Source organism: Chiroxiphia lanceolata, chromosome 16, assembly GCF_009829145.1.
Source record: "Chiroxiphia lanceolata isolate bChiLan1 chromosome 16, bChiLan1.pri, whole genome shotgun sequence".
Classification (NCBI taxonomy): Eukaryota; Metazoa; Chordata; class Aves; order Passeriformes; family Pipridae; genus Chiroxiphia; species Chiroxiphia lanceolata.
In genome coordinates, this window is record NC_045652.1 from 15404983 (window position 1) to 15421560 (window position 16578).

Below are 16578 nucleotides of genomic sequence, written 5' to 3' on the forward strand. Positions count from 1 at the left end.
CTGGTCAGGGCGGGGAGAGGGGCCATCTGTGGTTTTATTTCTTAAATATTTCTCTCTACTCCAGAAAAGTCCATTTCTTGCCAGAAAAGGTCCGATATAAATTAGAATGAAGGGAGGAGGTTGCTGGTGGGGCGGCCACGAGCCTCTCTGGACCACGATGACCATGAGCATCCCTGGACCACGATGACCACGAGCATCCCTGGGCTATGACCATGAGCATTCCTGGATTGTAGCAGCCACAAGCATCCCTGGACCACAATGACCACGAGCATCCCTGGACCACAATGACCACGAGCATCCCTGGACCCCGGCAGCCCAGAGCACCCCTGGGTTGCAGTCCTGGCTCCAAACTGTGCCGGGCAGAGCAGGTCCCAGCGTGGTGGAGTGCCCCAGGGGTGGCTCAGTCCCACCCAAAGTCCTGCCCTGTCATCTGGTAGAACTTCATGTTGAAGGGTCTGTAGAAGTCGCGCAGACGCTGCACCACCTGCGGGTCGATCCTGGGGTGGGGCCGCCCCTTGGACTTGCCCAGGCAGCGGGGTTTGCTGCCCTCGGGCTTCTTCAGGCAGGGGAAGCCCTTGGTCTCATTGAAATAGAAATGTTTGTCCGTGACCACCCTCTGCAGGCCCAGGAAGTCCTGGACACGGCCCATCTCCCCCGCCGGGTCGCTGACGAGCCTCTCCCCGCTGACGAAGAGGAATTTGGAGAGGGGGAAGTACTGCAGCCAGTTGTCCAGGTGCTTGGCGTAGATCCCGATCCTCACCGCGCTCCAGCTCGTGTCGATCAGTCCCGTGCTGGTGTTTTTGAAGGCCAGGGCCTGGAAGGAGGGGATGGAGGGGTTTTTGGAGAGGGTCTGTGTGTAGTCTGAGATGGCCCTGGTGACCGGGTTCCGCACCACCACGATCAGCTTCGTGTCCCGGGACATGTTGTAGATGCGCCGAGGGGCCTCCTTGGTGACAAAGTAGCTGGGGGTCTTCTCCATGGTGATCTGCCCCTCCAGAGTCCTTGGCATCAGGCTCCTGGGGAGACAGAGGGGCACAGTCAGGGCTCAAAGCACAGCTGCTCTGATGTGCCACAATGAGCAGGAACAAGCCCCAAAACCTGCCCAGAAATGCTCAGGGGCCTCCCAACAACAACCCCCTCTCTCCTTCCTCTGTCCTACCAGCCAGGGACACCACCTTGTCACACCCCTCGGGTCACCTCCTCATCTTCAAACTCCTTCCCAGGAGTCCCCATGTCCTGGTCTCTCCATTCTGCTCAGGGACAGAGTGTCCCCTTTGTCCCCTCCCGAGTCTGTCCCTGGGAAGGGACTCCCTGTCACTCTGCCCCACCAGCAGCACATCCAGGCTGTTGGTCCGCCTTGGAGGTTCCCCACAACCTCCTTCCCAATCCAAAAATCCCTTCCCAGGACACTCTAGGACCCGCTACACACGTTTTGGGGCAGGGCTCGTTTTCATCCCCAGCCTCCAGGCAAATTTCATGTCCTGGAGGTGCTGACCCACCACGTGGGGCTGGAAAGAACAAAATCCCATCACAGGGCTGATGCCCAAGCAGTAGCTGGGGATGGAGATGCCCCCAGGGCTCCCTCCTCCTCTGCCCCAACGAGCAGTTAAACCCAGAAAAAGACAGTTTCCTTCTAAAAAGAAAGGCAGGAAATCTCGGAGGGCCCAGCCATTGTGCTGGGGGAAATTCACTGCCCTGATTGTTCCCTCGTGCACTTTAATGAGGCATTAATTACCAGAGAAATTACCCAGCCATGTCACCCTGTGTGACAGAACGGGTCCTCCCTGCCACCAGCACAGGCACCTGCCCCAGAGCTCTCCACATCCCCCTCCTCCACTCCCAAGAAAAATCACAGAATTCTGGAATGCTTTGGGAAGGGACCTTAAAGACCATCCAGTGCCCCCCCCTGCCATGGGCAGGGACACCTCCCACTAGCCCAGGTTGCTCCAAGCCCTGTCCAACCTGGCCTTGGACACTTCCAGGGATGAGGCAGCCACAGCTTCCCTGGGATCTCCATCCTGCTGCTCGGAGGGTTGTGCCCAGCAGGGAGCTGGGTCCCCACAGCAGTTGGGGACAGGGACAGGCCATGCAGCAGCCAAGGCTGTGCTGGGGGGAAGTCAGGGCTCTGCCCAGCAGCATCTGTTCCTTATGTAATGGGAAAAGCTTGAGGTTTCTGGGATTTTTTCCCCTGGACTCAGGAAAGAACACTTGATTAAAAGCACTTGTGAGCGATGCTGGGCCCTGCACAGCTCCCTCCCCCAGACAAGAGGCAAAGCCACTTGTGGCTTCTTCCCCCCCCCCCTTTTATTTTGTAATTTTTTGCACAGTGCCAGCGTTTTTAGAGCCACTTCTTGTTCCCGGTGTCCTCTCCTGGCAGCACTCCATTAGCACCAGTGGGATGCCCTTCCAGAGGTCCCTAAATCCTGGGGCAGCCGTGGGTCCCCATCCTTTCCAGCAGCTTTTCCCCATCACCCCAAATAACAGCACTTACCAGAGAGGCTGACTGACAGAGTTCCTGCTGGGAAGCATCTTCCCAAACCAGGATCAGACCCTCACACCCACACCTGTCCCCTCCCTGCTGTGCCCATAGCCAAGGAAAACCCAACAGCACAGCCCCAGACCCACTGGGAGCACACCTCCACCTTTCCTGGGAGCACACCTCCTCCTCCCTGCTGCCTGGCTCCCCTGCCAGCCAAGCATCCTCAGTTTCATTCTGAAAGAGTCACAGGGTTTTCCAGGCTGCTTCCTGCAGCTTCTCTGGGCAACTTGCTGAGGCATCTCTACAGTGCTTCCCTGGAGGGCACTGGGATTTCTGCACAGCACAACTCCTTCCTCCTGCTCACCCACCCCAAACCCTCGTAGCAAACACAGGCTTAGGACCTAAACCAGTCCCTCTCCTCAGTGGGCAATAACATGTTTATTCTCAGCAGCAGACACTCGGGATGAGGTGATGGGAGATCCTGGCGAGTCCACACTAAGCCAGAGCAGCGCTTTTCCTCAGCCCGTGCTCCAAACCCTCCACCTTCCACTAGCCCAGGTTGCTCCAAGCCCTGTCCAACCTGGCCTTGAACACTTCCAGGGATGGGGCAGCCACAGCTGGAAAGCCTCTCCTACCCCCCTCTTCCTTCTTGCAGAGGGACAACAAGGGTCAAGCTGATCCCACAGTGCCAAGGCCATCCCTAAGGGGCCTGTGGGGCAGAGGGACCCCCAGAGCCCCCCAGGATCCCACTCACCCATACCCAGCAGCACCAGCACTTTCCCTGCCCCCATCCTCCTGACCCAGGGCTCCTCAGCTCCCGGGAGCTGCACCTACTTTAATTAACACCAACCACACCATCCAAGGCTTAATCACCACGTAATTAACAGAGAACATTTAATAAAAACCCACATCAGGGCAGCTCTGTTTGCACAGGCACCCCCAAAGCAGCAGCCCCTGTGCCTGTGCTGGGGTGCAGAGACCTTCACCCCCCAAACTGCCCCCCAGCAGGGACAGCTGGGTCCCAACATCCCGGGATCCTGTCGGGAACAGCAGCCTCCAAGCACTTAATTGTGCAGCACCTCCTCTTCCTGAGCAGCTCAATCACCCCCAGCTACTTGGGAGATAATTATGCAATTTCACATTATCATTAACTCCCTAATACTTTCCCCTAAATTACCCCAGTTAATTATTGATAACCCTGCTCTCCCTCCAGATCTGGCTTAAACTGGCAAAGAGCAGAGCGGGCTTTGTTATGCCCCACTTTAATGCAAACATTGGAAACTTTAATTAAATTTGCAGTTAATTCTTATTGACCTTAAGAGAACACCCTGGGAACGCCAGGCAGTGCCTACAGGTACCTGACACTGCAGTGGGGAAACCCTGGGCAGCCCTGGAAGGAGTTGGGATTTCAAGAGGAGACTGTGCCCAGGAGGAGGGACACAACCCTTTCAACCTTTCTATTAAGCTGATAAATTGTGATTTTTAATTAATAAAACAACTGGCATTTGAGAGGCATCAGAGATGGGATTTCCTACACGGGGATATTCAACACATGAAATGTTTCCCCTGCTGAGGTAACATGCAGGAAGTTACAGCAGATAAAATGATGATAAAAATGCAGAAATGCATTAAATACTGACTAACAGCCGTGGCAGGCAGGGAATCAAAGCAGACTTCAAAAACTGGGCCGACATAACTTTCCAGAGTTAATTGGTTTGTGATTCCTCGACTCTGGGATGATTTTGGTGCACAGGAAGGAGAACTCCTCCCAGCACGGAGCTGAGAGCCCAAGGGATGCACCCTCAGGAGCTCAGCCTCGCTGATAAATAACTCTGCAGCCCAAAGCATCCCTCAGTTATCACCCAGGGCAGCTTCACAGGGAAAATTAACTCTATCCCAGCCAAAACCAGGAGAGCAGGACAGGCCCTGCCTACAATTCATCCCCACTGAAACACCAGGCAGAACCTTAGCAGGGATACAGGTCCAGCCTGTGCTGGGAGACCCCAAACCCCAGATCAACCCCCAGGGGTGATGGGGGCCATCAGATCAGGGGGATGGGTACTGTGGGCTCAGGGCTTACAGGTTCTATATTACCACCAAAAAGAGATAAGGGGGGGGGGGGAACCCTTCTCTATTATTATTTTTTTAAAAAAATGAGCATTGACCAAAAAGCCCAGACAAAAGGAGTGAAAGGAGGGGATTTCTCCCGGGTGGGACATGGTTGAGAGCTTTCTGCAGGGCAAAGAAAGTGACTCTTTCAAGGCACTAAGATGGGCCATGGGATGACGTGGGGGACAAAACCCCCGGGCAGGGGACACCCCACACTTCCAGGGGACCCCCTCCCTCCTGGGCAGGGTGACAGGGGCTCGGTGGGGGACAGAACCGTTTTTGTGTAAATGTAAAACAGTTTGGAACCGGGAGAGGGGGGGACAAGGCTTGGGACAGATTTATCCTCTCCCAGCAGACACCCGGTACCACCCGGATCTGCATATGAATCAGCCCCAGGCTTATCTCAGCCCCAGGGACAAGGCTGCCTTTGTGGCCCCACGGCAGCTATGAAGTTGTTAAACTGGAACCAGTTATGGAAACTCGGAGATATCGGCCTCTTCCTTCCAGGCAGCTCCAATTGCAGCACCTTTGCTGGGAAGAAAGGTGTGAGAGAGCAGGGAGGGGGATCCGATGTCGGGAGGGACAGACCCAGCCCCAGATCCCTGCTCCCGGTTGCTGGGGGACATCCCAGACCCCCCCATTCCCCAAAAACAGCGGGGCTATGTGTGGGCAGCCGTGCTTACCCCCATCCCAGGCCACTCCATGACCTTCTCTTCCCAGAGGATGCTCCAGGGCATCTGTTGAACCTCTGCAGAGCTTGGAGGGCTGAGCTGGGAAGGCTGTACTGGGAAGGATGCACTGGGAAGGATGCACTGGGAAGGATGCACTGGGAAGGATGCACTGGGAAGGCTGTACTGGGAAGGCTGTACTGGGAAGGATGCACTGGGAAGGATGCACTGGGAAGGCTGTACTGGGAAGGATGCACTGGGAAGGCTGTACTGGGAAGGATGCACTGGGAAGGCTGTACTGGGAAGGCTGAACTGGGGAGGCTGAGCTGGGGAGGCTGAGCTGGGAAGGCGGAACTCACCAAGCCGCCCGGGAGCAAATTAGCCCCCGTTCCTTTTTCCTCCTCATTACTGTGATATTCCCCCTCTCCTCCGAAGGGGCAGCGGGTCGTGCCAGTGTCCCCCAGCCCGCGGAGCCCCCCCGACGTCCCCCACCCCCGAGCCGCCTCCATTATTTTTGATTCTTTCGCCAATTCAAAAATGTGCAAATGAGGCCGCGGCTTCCCAATCAGGCCTGGCCGGGAGCTAATTGGCTTTAAGCAGGGAAACCTGAATATGCTAATGACGGCAGTAACAAGCCCGTGATGCGCCTGGAAGGGGAGCCAAGCCCTGGGCTCCACCACGGGCTGACTGAGACACGTCAATTAACAACAAGGAAGATAATTTATTAATGCTCCTTTGCACCCCCCTGCCTTTTGCTCCTAATTACAGTTTGATACATGAAACATCGAGGAGGTTTGCCGGGTCCTGCTCCCAGCTGGAGCATCCCCGGGCAGCCCCCAGAGCCTCCTCCTGCCCCCCAAGAAGCCCCTGTCCCCATTAAGCTGTAGCCCAGGACCACGACTGGGGGGTCTCCAGAGGACCCCAGAGCTCTCCCACCAGCAGACCACGGGGACAGGGGCCCTGGGTTGGGATTCAGAGGATAAAGAGTCTCAGAGGAGGAGGAAGATGCGATGGACTGGGTGCTGCTCCCAGCCAGGGCTGTGTCCCACAGGGTCCAAGCCCCCACAAACCCTTCCCGAGGGGTTCCCTCACTGGTTGGGCTGGAGGGCAGGAGGACAGCAGCAGTGGGGGGTGTTGGGGGCTCTGGGAAGGGCCAGGAGCTGGGGAGTTTTGGTTTTGACGTGGCATCAAGATCTGGGAGATGAGGAGCAAAGGAAAGAGGAGAGAAGCTGGAGCCAACATTTGCATTTCTAATGGAGTGGCTGCTTTCACCGGTCACCTGACACCCAGCTATGAACCCCCACAAGGACCAGGGCCATGAGGGAAAACACGTCTGCTTTTCCCACCTACAGAGTCCCCCAGACTTCCGTGTACCCCAATTCCCTGACAGGAAGGGACAAAAAAGGCTGTGCCCCCCCCCAGCCCCACAGTCCCCACACCAACCTCGGCTCCCACACACCCCCCAACCCGCTCCCCTCGGCCACCCCACACTTCCATCCCCATCCTGCCAACCTGTATGGCCAGAGGCTGCAATTAGGGGCAGCTCCAGGCCCTGAAGGTTTTTTCCTTGCATGGTTATTCCAAAGGCTCTGGTGAATGCACATCACAACCAGGGATTATGGAGAGTAGGAATCAGCCTTAACAAGGACACAGCTCCTTCCCTGCTCTGGAGCTACAGCTGTTTGGCCTCAGCAACCATGGGGTTCGAGACATGGGGTCCCTCCTCACTCCTCTCCAACGTGGAGCTGATATATGGGGTCACCCCAAAAATCTGAGCAGCTGAACTCCCCACTGACTCTGACAGGGACCCCTCACAGTCTGCACCACTTGGATCCTTCCATGCTTGTGCCAAAAGGGGTGACCCTGGACCATGGCACAAAGCCCTGGGACTCCTGCTCCCTGATGGGGTCCATAAAGAGCACCCTGGGACTCCTGCTCCCTGATGGAGTCACCACCCACAGCTACAGAAATGAGCACTGGGGACCCCACAGTCCATGGGGATATTTCCTACCTCTGGAGCTCTCCCAGAGATGGAACCACAGCAGGATGGTGCTGCCTGAGTGGCTGAAGGGGGATGTGAAGCAAATCCACCCCCGTGTTCAGCAGCATTTCCCTTGCAACAAGCATGGACTTAATAACCATTAGCAACAAACCAGCTGAACCCACTGCTTGGCTTGAAACAGGTGGGGAACAGAATCCACGAACCCCCAAAAACCCTTCAGAAAATGGGGGCTGCCCAGGCGTGGTGGGGCACTGAATCCCCAGAAGCCCTTCAGGAAGCAGGGGCTGGCACATGCCCAGCTCTGCTGGGACACTGGACTGGGCTGGTGCACAGCCAGGGCAGGGATGCCGTGGGCACACACGGCCTCTCCATCCCCCTGGAATGAAGCACGGGCTGCGTGGCAGCAATTAGAAATCCTCTTCTCTCGGCTGGCTCCCCAGTGTCCCTTTGATTCCCCGTCCCGGGGGCGAGGGGACAGCCTGTGGCAGGTGTCTTGCCTGTGACCCGGGTCAATCGAGGGCTCTGATCTCCAAATGACCCTTCCCAGCAGTGCCTGTGTAGCCGCGCTCAAACAGCTTGCAGATGAAGGAGCAACAGACTGGAGATGATTTATTCAGGAATTAAAGGTTCAGTACCCCTTTTAAAGGCTGCGCCTCGGCACTGTCAGCCTTCATTGCACACAATTAAAGGGGTTTGCTGCCCCGGCCCCCGCCCTCCTGCCTTCCAGGGGAAGGAAATCAAACAAAACCAGCCCCCCCCGCCAAGCCCCGGCCCCGGGGGGCTGGAACTGTTGAAGGACTTGTGAACTCGGTGCAGGAGTGGCCCTGGGTTCCAGCCTGGGAAGCTGCTCCAGCTCCATTCTCTGACAGGGAACAGCTCGGCTCTGCCTGGGATGGGGGATGCAGGCACTCGAGTCGGTCCCCACTCGCAGGAAGGGGTGCTCGGGGCTGGAGTCCTCTTTGCTGCCATGGCGTCGGTGCAAAGCCTGTTCCTGCAGCTGGGGCTTGGAGAAACGCTCCTGGACCCTCTCCCTTCTCCTGGTTATCCTTCCTCCCACCCCCTCCACAGCTCAGCACCTCCAGGCTTGGAGCCGGGAAGGGTCACCTGTGACCTCACACCAGCAGGACTCAAAGACAGCCTTGGATTTCCCTCTCACACCTGAGAGGGGAGATAAGGATAAAACCTGCCATCATCCCGATTATTTTCTCCCCTTCCAAGCTGTGGGAAGTGTGGTGGTTGGGAGGGGAGGGAGGGGGGATCGGTGCTCGCAGCAGGAATTCAATGAAAAGCTTCCTTCCTCTTCGGAAAAGAAAGGGAAGGAATCGGCTGGCAGCGGCGCTGTGATAATCCCTTTCCAAGGCAGTAAATTTTCCTGCAGCTCCCCCGGAAAGTAATCCGGCGGATTATTGCACCTTTCAGCACCACCAGCCTTTAAACAACGCTCTGCCCTCCCCAGGCATCTTGTGCTTTCTGACCTGACCTGCTGTCTGAGCGCGGGCAAACACAAATCACCCTCTCCCGCACCCACACACGGGGGACAGATTTTATCCCCCTGGTAACTGGGATCCTTCGGCGCTCCAATAAATAAGGAAAAATTGCTCTTGGGGGCTGTGCAGCTCAGACTGGGGAGGGGACCCCACAACCCTGATCTGATGGGTGTGACACAATGAACACGCATTTAAGACAATTCCAGCTATTTTTTTACGGACCAGTTGTCCCCAGTCTCAGTGCTCCAAGCAAGCTGTTCAGATGCAAAATCTTTTGCTGCTAAATAAATATAGAAAAAAAAATCCCTGAGACCACTCTTAAGTATGTCTAAAGTCTTTGTTTTCAATTACAAATAAAACCCCACACATATTGGTTTTCACTAAATTATTCCCCTGCAGCAATGGGCTGGTTGTTCCCTGTTTCCCACCTAGATGGAGGAGAGCACAGGAAGGGCATAAAAAGGTCACAAAAATCACTTTTTTTTTTGCAGCTTCAAAGTTACATGGGTAGAAAAAATGGGAATTCTTCCACTTCCTGATGCTTGATTGAGCAAAAGGAAAAGGAAGGGACTTAAAAACTCACCCAGTTCCACCCCCTGCCATGGGCAGGGACACCTCCCACTAGCCCAGGTTGCTCCAAGCCCCGTCCAACCTGGCCTTAAACACTTCCAGGGATCCAGGGGCAGCCACAGCTTCTCTGGGCAACCTGTGCCAGGGCCTCCCCACCCTCCCAGGGAAGAATTTCTTCCCAATATCCCATCTCACCCTGCCCTCTGGCAGTGGGAAGCCATTCCCCCTTGTGCTGTCACTACCATTCCAAGTGCATCCATCCCCTCGCTGCCACGTCCTGGGGGACAGTGGCTGCAGGCAGCCCCAGCCCAGGAGCAGTGCTGGCCTGAGCCGCCAGCTCTCAGCTAATTAGCTCAGACCAATTAACGAGGGCACGGTGCAGGTGGCAGGACCCGCCCCACCCTCCGCAGTGCCGGGTCCCTGGGAGCGCTCCCTGTCCCGATCCCGGGGTGCAGGAGAGGGGCATCTCCAGCAGCCCTGCCCACCCTGCCAGCCCTGCCCACCCTGCCAGCACTGCCGGCCCCAGGGAAGGCACCGGGACAGGATCCCACGTTGGACACCCCGGTCCCGGTCCTGCCGCAGGTGCAGGAGCAGCAGGAGCGAGGGAGGAAGAAAGGAGGAATCCACACATGTCTGCCAGAGCGAGACCTTCCCGCTGGCCGGGGACTGGCAGCTGCTTTGATTTGATTAACAGATGCTGACGAGGCATCGAGACAAGTCCCCAGAGCCATGAATAATTTCAGGGTATTTGTGTTTATTTGATCTCAGTATGGGGCTGGCCCAGCCCGGCCCAGACCCTCACAGAGTGCTGGGGAAGGGGCTGCCGGGCTCTCCAGATGGCCATTCCAAGGCCACCATGGGCAGGGCTGGCTGTCCCTTCCAGTCTGTGCCCTTCATCCCACTCCTCACCCTCCTCCTGCACAGCCATCCCTCCAGGTAAGGGGGTGATGGGGCCCCCCAACAGCTTTCAGGGAATAGAGAAGGTCCCCCCAGCCTCATGATTTTTAACGTAACTCATTCCAACATTTTCAAGCCACAGTTTCTTCTCTTTTAACCGGGCAAAAATGGGTACTTTGAACTCCCTGGTTCCTGGGTCAGAGCTGGGGTTCAAAGATGTGTGCCAGGGCCACCAGGTCCTGCTGGAATCACCAAGGCTCAGATGGAGGTTGGAAAGGTTGGATGTAATGACTTAGAAATCAAAGACTCTCCGAGTGTGGGGAGAGCCCATCCCCTGCCATCAGAGCAACATCTCTCCAAGTGCTGATCCAGGGGGGATCCACTGCCTACATCTCATGGAGGCTTCTGCAAAAATGCTTTCCCAGCCTGGCTCTCCCCTGCTGAACAAGCACCGAGTCCTGCTCGAAGCTTCAGCCTCAAACCAGCCACGAGTGGTTCTGAAACATGTCCAGAAGTGTCTCATCTCTACCTAAGAAAACATAAATCAGTCCCTGCTCATGAGCTGGAGCCAGGGCTGAGGTCAGCAGTGGGGCCGTGGGGATCCACCAGCACCGTTTCCAGTGATGGTTTTAAGCTCTCTTGGCCAGATCCACAAAGGAATTTGGGATCATAAAGCTCACCAAGATCGCTGGTGACTGCAATCCTCAATGCCCCTGTGGAGGGGATCCCCCTCACCGCCCCAGCCCCCTGAGGGAGGAGAACTGAGCTGGTGCCTCACTCCTCTCCTCCTCCAGCCTCCATCCCATCCTACCGGGAGCATCCCTTTGTTAGGGGACACCTCATGCCCCCAGCACCAAACCCCTCCAGCACTGGACACCCATCCCAGCAGCAGGGTGTGGGCAGGAGGTGCCCTGGAGGGGACAGGAGGGGGGACAGAGCCAGCAGTGCACCTTCTGCCCTCTCCACGTGGTGCTGGACCAGCCCAGCTCTGTCTGAGCCAGCAGCAGCTTCAGGAATGAGCCCAAAGCAGGGCCAGAGCTGCAGGGTTTGGCCCCAGGGAGGAAAAGCACCATATTGGTGCAATTACCTGAGTTTAGACAAACCTCCACGGGTGCCTGGGCCGGGCTCAGGGGTTGGCAGAGGAGCAGCAGCATCTGCAGCACCAGCTCTTGGCTGGAGCACTGGCACCCTCGGTGGGCTGGGGCAGGGAGCAGATGTGGGGCAGGGGGAGGACAGGAGGGAGGATGGAGGCAGGGGGAGGACAGGAGGGAGGATGGAGGCAGGGGGAGGACAGGAGGGAGGATGGAGGCAGAGGGAGGACAGGAGGGAGGATGGAGGCAGGGAGAGGACAGGAGGGAGGATGGAGGCAGGGAGAGGACAGGAGGGAGGACGGGGAGCAGTGATTCCACAGCTGCCCATGGGCAGGAGGGGCAGAAATGTGCTGAGGCAGCAACACCACGATAGCAGAGCCCTGGTCCCCAGCCAGGGAGGATCCATGCATTCCCACTTTCCCAATAATGCCTTTGACAGCTCGGGCAGGTGATGGCAGAGCTGCTGCTGCCTGGCCCTGGCAAGAACCTGATGGCCTGGCACAGCCAACAGCTCTGCAGAGCCCCAGGTTGCCCCCGGGTTGATCCATCTGAAGGTGACAGTTACTCCCGACCCCTTGAGAGGTCACCTGCAGGGATGAGGGATGGAGCCAGGCCTGCCCAGCCCTCCTCATCACCACCTTCCCAGGCTGAGCAGGGCAAAGGAGCCATAACTGCACCTCAAAGGAGAGAGGTTTCACCCTGTGGTGGGAGAGTAAAGCCTGGAAGGTGCCCAAAACCATTTCCTTGTCCTCCCTCCCAGAGTGGAGGTTACAACAGATCCATCAGCCAGATCCCTGCATCCCCGTGCCACAGGTCATAGCCTCCTCCTCAGTTTTGGGGCCTCCCAGGGAAGAGTTCAGCCTAAAACCCCCTTGTCCTGGTCCCCATCTCCTCCCCTGGCTGTTGTGTCCCACCAAGCAGGTTGAGGCTCTCCACAAACACGCCCTCCGTGTGTCCCAGCTCACGATGGCTCCGAGCTGGAGCAGCTCATCTGTCCCTCCACCACCCACAAAAACCCAGGAAAGGGTTTGTTTGGTGTTTGTCTCGGGTCAGATGCTGCCATGCTGCTCTTGTTGGGATGAAAAATACATCCAGTTTTCCACAGAAACAACGAAGATTCCCCATCTGTGTCAAATTTGTGATCCAGCCTGGGGGAAGATGGGAAACAAATTTAGCTCTTTTTTTTTTTTTTTCCTATCAGCAAAAGCCTCATTTCCTGGCGAGGAGCTTTGCCCTGGAGCGTGGAAGGGATGGGAGCCACCATCCCTTGCACAGCCCAGGCTGCCTGTGCCATCCCATCCCGTGGCACCCACCGGGACACCGGCAGGAGATGGGTGAGGGGGAAGTGGGAGAGGAGCCCTGACACGGAGCGGCTGCCAAATGGTTCTTCTCCCCAACAACCTGCTCAGCCACTCCCATCTGTGTGAGGGGCTCCCCTGCCCAGCCTGCAGCCCATCACATGGGACCTCATCACTGTTTCCTCCACAGATGAGGGAGAAGCCTCAGAAATCCAGCCAGGCTCAGCCAGGAAGGTTCAGGGATGCTGGGAATGCTGCTGGGAGCCCAGTGGGGTGGCAGCTCAGCCTCCTCCCCTTACACTGAGCCTCAGCTGGTCCCCAGGCGAAGGAAATCCCCCACTGAGGAGGGGGACAGGGGTGGATTATGCTCTTTGCTGAAGAAAAAATGAGAGCTGTTTCTCCAGCCCCTCGGAAAGGGACTGTGGAGACGTTGGGAAGGTTCAGAAATGTCCCAGGCCAGGTTGGATGAGGCTTGGAGCAACCTGGAGCTAGTGGAAAATGTCCCTGCCCGTGACAAAGGGTTGGACTAGATGCTCTTCAAGGTCCATTTCAACCCAGACCAGTCTGGGATTCCATGATATGGAGATTTCTCCAGCTTCCTGAGCCATGGGCAGTTCCCAGCTCCCTGCAACCAGCACTGGGTGAGCCTCAGGGGATGGAGATGGAGGCTCCATCCACCCAGGGTCTCTCACCCCGGCGTTATTGCTCATTTCCTCCCTCCCTCTCTCCAGCAGGAACAACTGGGAATTCTCTAACAAAACATTTCTTCACTGGAAAAGCATTGGTTTGTGGCAATTGGAGCTGTTTGTGGGAAAGAACTGGATTTTGACTATTTTTAGCCTGGTTTCCTAAGGAAATGTGGCTTAAGTAATCACACGGTCTGTCTGCCCGTCTTCCCCCAGCCAGGCTGATCCCACTGGCCCATTCCAGCCGGATTTGAGGGAGGACGAGGATCCAAAATAGGAAGTTTGCTCATTTCCACGAAAAGCTGCAGCTGAGTGGTGGGCAGGACCCAAGCACCATCCACAGCTCAGGGGAAGCCAACTCCAGCACAGCCCAGAACCAGCAGCCCCCCCCACCCCAGCCCCATCCACCCCAGTCCCACCAGGAGTTCCTTTGCTGGGCTTCAGGCTCCCCAGCTCCTGCTCAGAGCCAGGGATCTGGGTGGGAGGAGATACGGAGGGAAGAGAAACAACACACCCTTTGCACCTCCATCTCCTTTGGAGAAGCTGTAAAGACTTCAATACCCTTCTCACGAAGCAGCCCCCCAGGCAGCCCCCATTTGGGGGTGTCCCTGTCCCCCATCCCAGGCAGAGCTGTTCTGCCAAGCAGGATAATCCTCCCTGGAGCCAGGGGCTGGACTCTGCCAGGCCTTGGGCATCAGACATCCATCAGAAGGGTCACAGTGCTGACCCCACATCCCAGGGGAGTGCCAGTCTCCAGGGACAGCCCTGCTGGTTTGTCTCCAAACTGTCTTTTTCATAAGGAAAAAAATGAGTACATCCCAGCTTCCTGGTGTTAGTGTGTCTCACTGACACAGCTGCTCTTCCTGATGGAAAAGATACTCTGGGATTGGGCAAATCCACATTCCCATGGGCTCCTCACTACCCCTGAGCCCAGCACAGGACCACATGGACACTCACTGACCCGCTCAGGCAGCACTGGGAGCAGTTTGGTGTTCCTGGGGGAGAGGGAAACCAGCAATTGCAGCAGCCTGGAGTTTGAATCCATTTCCCATCTCTTACAGCATCACCCCATTCCCATCCTTACCCAGACACATCAATACCTGAGTGGTGATGGATGAGCAGAGGGATGATGGATGGGACCTGCAGCCTGACAGGCAGATCGATCCCTGGATCCCTGGACAGGCAACCTGGGACTCAGGGAGCCAAGCTCAGAGCAGGGCTGTGACCAGCATGAAAGGCTGTAATAGGAAAATTTCTTCCCCAAAAGGGCTGTCCAGCCCTGGCACAGCTGCCCAGGGCAGTGAGGGAGTCACCACCCTGGAGGGATTTAAAAGCCCTGTGGATGTGACACTTGGGGACATGGGTTAGTGGTGGCCTTGGCAGTGCTGGGGGATGGTTGGACTTGATGATCTTGGAGGGCTTTTCCAACCTCAATGGTTCTCTTATTTAAAGCCCTGGAAACATCAAGGCTGCAGCAGTGGATGCTCCTGCTGTGCAACAGCTTTGGGAGCAGCTGCTGCTGAGGAGCAGCACCGGGGCCACAGCCACGGACACAGGAACCAGCAGCACAATTTGGGCTGTTGCCTGATAACCACCCCCCCAAAAAAACATCAACAAGCAGCAGCCCCATCCCTGGCAGTGTCCAAAGCCAGGCTGGACAGGGCTTGGAACAACCTGGGCTAGTGGAAGGTGTCCCTGCCCCTGGCAGGGGGTGGAATGAGATGGGTTTTAAGGTCCCTTCCAACCCAAAGCATTCCATGATTCTGTGATTCTCTGGTGTGCTCCTGCTGTGGGCTGGGCAGGACACAGCCTGGGCTCTCCATGGCTGTTTCTGCAGCCAGGACCTGCTACTGGAGCAGCACGGAGAGGGATACTGGGCCAAAATAACCAGCTCAGCTCACCAGTGTCCCTTGGCCAGGTCCCAGCCACCGATGGGTCCCTTATCCCTGGCACAGCCACACCCGACAGCATCTCTGATAAACAGGGGCAGAGTAGGGCAGAGTAAGGGCCAGATCCCAGAGCCAAGCCCACCCCAGCCAGGAGCAAGGCCATGATCCCACAGTTCAGTGGGATCACCCACTTGGCAGGACCCAGGGAGCCGAGGCAGCGACCAAACAGGGCTCTCTGTGTGGCCCTGGGATGTGAGAGGGGGGGATCTCCCCAGCCCATGGCCCCGGTAGCTGCTGCAGGACCACAATTTTCTCTTTTTTCCCCTTTTTGAATGCAGTGGAGGGAAAATCTGGGGCTGTGTGGAGCATGGGGAGCGGCGGGAGGCCAGGAGGCGTTCCTGCCACCGGCACCTCCGGCTGCTCCGGAGAGCGGGAGGACACTGGGAGCTTGTTTGCTGCCGGACTCACGCAGGGTGGGATGGCAGGAGCTGGCAGGAGAGTTGCCCAGATTCCACCCCCCCCACTGGTGACAGGCTCTGGGGTGCCAGCACGGCCCCCCCACCCGTGGGACACCTTCCTGCAGTGTCCTTGTCCTCATCCCTGCGGCCGGTGAGGGGGAGAAGGCACTTCTTGGGATGATCCCTCAATCCCCCCAGCTTTGAGCCCTGGGCTGGGCTCTGCCCACCCTCATGCCAGGGTGGTGACTGCAAAGGAAAGAGAGGCTGGAAACTGGGGAGCTGCCTCAGGAGCAATGTGGCTCCAAAGGGACTGATCCGGGAAAGCCTCGGGATCAGAGGGGCCGGTGCAGGGGCATCAATCAGAACCACAGAATAGTTTAGGGTGGAAAAGCCTCCAAAATCATCGAGTCCAACCATTCCCCCAGCACTGCCAAGGCCACTGCTAACCCAGGTCCCCAGGTGCCACATCCACGTGGCTTTTCAATCCCTCCAGGGATGGGGACTCCACCCCTGCCCTGGGCAGCTGTGCCAGGGCTGGGCAGCCCTTTCCATGAGGAAATTTTTCCTGATATCCAGCCTAAACCTCTCTTGGCACCACTTGAGGCTGTTCCTTGGCTTGTTACTTGGTACAAGGGACTGACATAAAGCCACTTTGTGCTCTGTTTTCCAGGATGGGGGGCAGGAGTGGGGCCCTTGGCAGAGCCCCCCCACCTCTGAGGACACCGGGCATCCCTGTCTGTTAATGATTGAATTGTCCCCTCAGATGGATGGACAGATGGACAGACAGTCCAGAAAGTGCTGGTTGCTTCTCCTTTAGGGAGAAGTGACCACAGGGATGGTCTGTCCTGTGATTTGGGGATCAGGACGAATTCAGGATTAAATTTGATGTTGGGGGGGAAAAGGTAATTTTGACTTTCCAGTAAATTGGTTTTTTCCCTGCACAG

General features: G+C 56.9%; 1 protein-coding gene across 1 annotated transcript in view; it reads right to left on the minus strand.

Moving 5' to 3' along the window:
• Positions 1 to 207: 207 nt before the first annotated feature.
• The window catches only part of HS3ST6 (heparan sulfate-glucosamine 3-sulfotransferase 6), a 31551-nt gene continuing 15180 nt past the window's right edge, over positions 208 to 16578 (minus strand). Inside the window, 1 exon segment of the mRNA XM_032704120.1 lies at positions 208 to 1016. Within this exon segment, the coding sequence (XP_032560011.1) occupies positions 401 to 1016 (616 nt within the window). The 3' untranslated portion in view covers positions 208 to 400.